We start from the raw sequence: 2,380 nt of genomic DNA, 5'->3' as shown, positions 1-2,380 counted from the left end.
GTAATATTTTATTATCATTATATAATATTATTATTCATCATCACCATTATCATAATTATTATTTGAATTATCAATATTAATATCAATATATGTAAGATTCATATTGTTATTATATATTACTGTTAATATGTTGGTATTATTATTATTATTATCATCATCATCATCATTAAAATCTGTTTAAAAATACAATCATGTTAATTAATAGACTTAGTAAACACAAACAATATTTAACTGCAAATTAATTGAAATTTACTAAACAGATCAATTTTAATTTTCTGTAACCAAAATAGTTATTAAAATAAAATAATGTAATTTACAAAACCTTTTACTGAGTTTTCTACCAGCATTTTTAAGAATTGCTTGAATAATTTACGTCTTGTGTTCTTTAGACCCATGTACTTCCAATCCCTGTGTGAATGGGATCTGTAGAAAGTCAGGCTCTTCTTATACATGCATTTGTAATCGATGCTATTCAGGAAGCAGATGTCAATGTAAGTACCGTAGTCAAAAACAGGCCAGAAAATTATCAATTTAGAAATTAATAAGAATTGATGAAGCCAAATCAAGTGTATAGATAATACCAGTAAAATTACATTGTTCCCTGATAATACTAATGAGGAAACGAATTATCACACTTAACTTAGGGGAATGAGTAGATAAGTTACGGTACCACATATTCTATGCAGTTAGATGCGTTTCTGCTTAGAGCTAAAGTTTTGCCCATAAACGTACTATGTTTGTTAAAATGGAAACATTCTGAGCTCAAAGTAAATGCGATTGACTGTAAGGAACCTTATTTATATTTAAAAGCAAAAGCGGACACTGATCGCTTGTGATGTGATATACTAATGTGACTGACGTGTAAATATGAGAGCAGTTAATACTAAAAAGTACACTTTAATTTGTAAAATTAAACCCAACTTTTTGCTCTTCCAAGAAATCAATTTATAAAATTAAAAAATAGGAAAATTATTTTGTTTCGTCGAGAGTCACCGCGGCAAGGAATAGCCCGCTAGATGGCTGTTTTATTCTTTTAAATTTATTATTGATTTTCCTGTACAACTTATTTTGATCTCCACAGACTATGATTCTAAACGCTGCTTAATCGACTTTGAGCCCTTTGAGCCTCCAGAGCTGCCACTGAAGTAGATGGTCGTCTAAAGTAGCAGTCTTGCACATCAATCTTGCACGACAAATCTTTTTTATTCTATCCAGGAACGTAAAACATCGCGCACGGTAGTCCTGATGGACATGGCTAACTAATCTAAACATCTTCCCGAACTGGTGCGCCGCAAAAAAAATAATGACTTTATTTTTTTCAGAAAAATATCTTAGTTGTTAGTTTTTCAATTTTTATTATTTTGTTTATATTAACAATGTCTGAAATATTGTGAATGTAATTATATTTTTAACAAGTCAGATTTAAAGCTAAATTGAATTAAATAAATCAGTTTGTATTGAATTAATTAGACCTACGTTATAAATTGTTCTGAACAATTGTTCATTGTTGTTGTCAGCAGAACCACAGATAGGCCTACCTACAGGGGCGGATCCAGAGATGTCCAAAAGGGTGGGGGGGGGCGAAATTTGGGTCGATCGAGACAACAACGTCCTAGGGGGCCGGGAGCATGCCCTCGCGAAATTGGTGTGTTCTAGACGCCCGAAAATAACATTTGAGGCATTCTGGGCTATCATTTTTTCTTATTCTTTCGTTCTTTTTTTCTTTCTTCTTTTTTTTACCTACCAAAATGGGAACCGGGGCCGGGCCTCCCCCCTCTAAATCCGCCCCTGATCTACGACTTAGCCACTCATTTACCGAACTGACCTATGCTGTTTTAAGTTTACTCAAATTCATGTTAAGATTTATTTTTGTTGAAAGTGTGTCTGTGATAAAATATTATTATAAAGTTAATACAGTATCAAGGTAAATTTTTTTAATAAACAAATAACCATTCCATCTTGTAATGAACACTTGAATTTCATTCCTAGATTTCTAAAATGTGGCGACACATTCAAAAGTATAAACACACTTATATATTTAAAAAAAATTCACATGATCACCATATGACTTATTCAAAATAAGAATTTAATAGCAATACTGATAGCATTATTCAGAATCTACCACTGAATCGTACCACATAATCTATGATAGGCCTACTTAGTAATCCAAAATTGCAACAAAAATGTAAAAAGAAACATTATAAAATAAAAATTGAATTACAAAAAAAAGATTTGAAGATTAAAAGGTAAGTAATAATAATAATAGTAATAATGATAATAATATTAATTTTATATATAATAATAAATAATAATAATAGTAATTATATACTGTATATATATATATATATATACATATATATATATATATATATATATATAT

At 29.8% G+C, this 2,380-nt stretch overlaps 1 protein-coding gene across 1 annotated transcript in view; it reads left to right on the top strand.

The window, feature by feature from the left end:
• Positions 1-1,149, top strand: part of LOC117106075 (otolin-1-like) — a gene marked incomplete at its 5' end in the record, with an annotated part of 7,443 nt that extends 6,294 nt beyond the window's left edge. The window contains 2 exons of the mRNA XM_033247411.1: positions 390-491; positions 1,082-1,149. Coding sequence (XP_033103302.1) covers positions 390-491; positions 1,082-1,149 — 170 coding nt within the window. The remainder of the gene's footprint in view (positions 1-389; positions 492-1,081) is intronic.
• Between the last annotated feature and the right edge of the window lie 1,231 nt (positions 1,150-2,380).

This window comes from Anneissia japonica, unplaced genomic scaffold, assembly GCF_011630105.1.
Source record: "Anneissia japonica isolate Jap-2015-1 unplaced genomic scaffold, ASM1163010v1 scaffold287931_len176634_cov123, whole genome shotgun sequence".
In the NCBI taxonomy this organism is placed as follows: domain Eukaryota; kingdom Metazoa; phylum Echinodermata; class Crinoidea; order Comatulida; family Comatulidae; genus Anneissia; species Anneissia japonica.
This window is presented reverse-complemented; position numbering and strand designations above follow the sequence as displayed.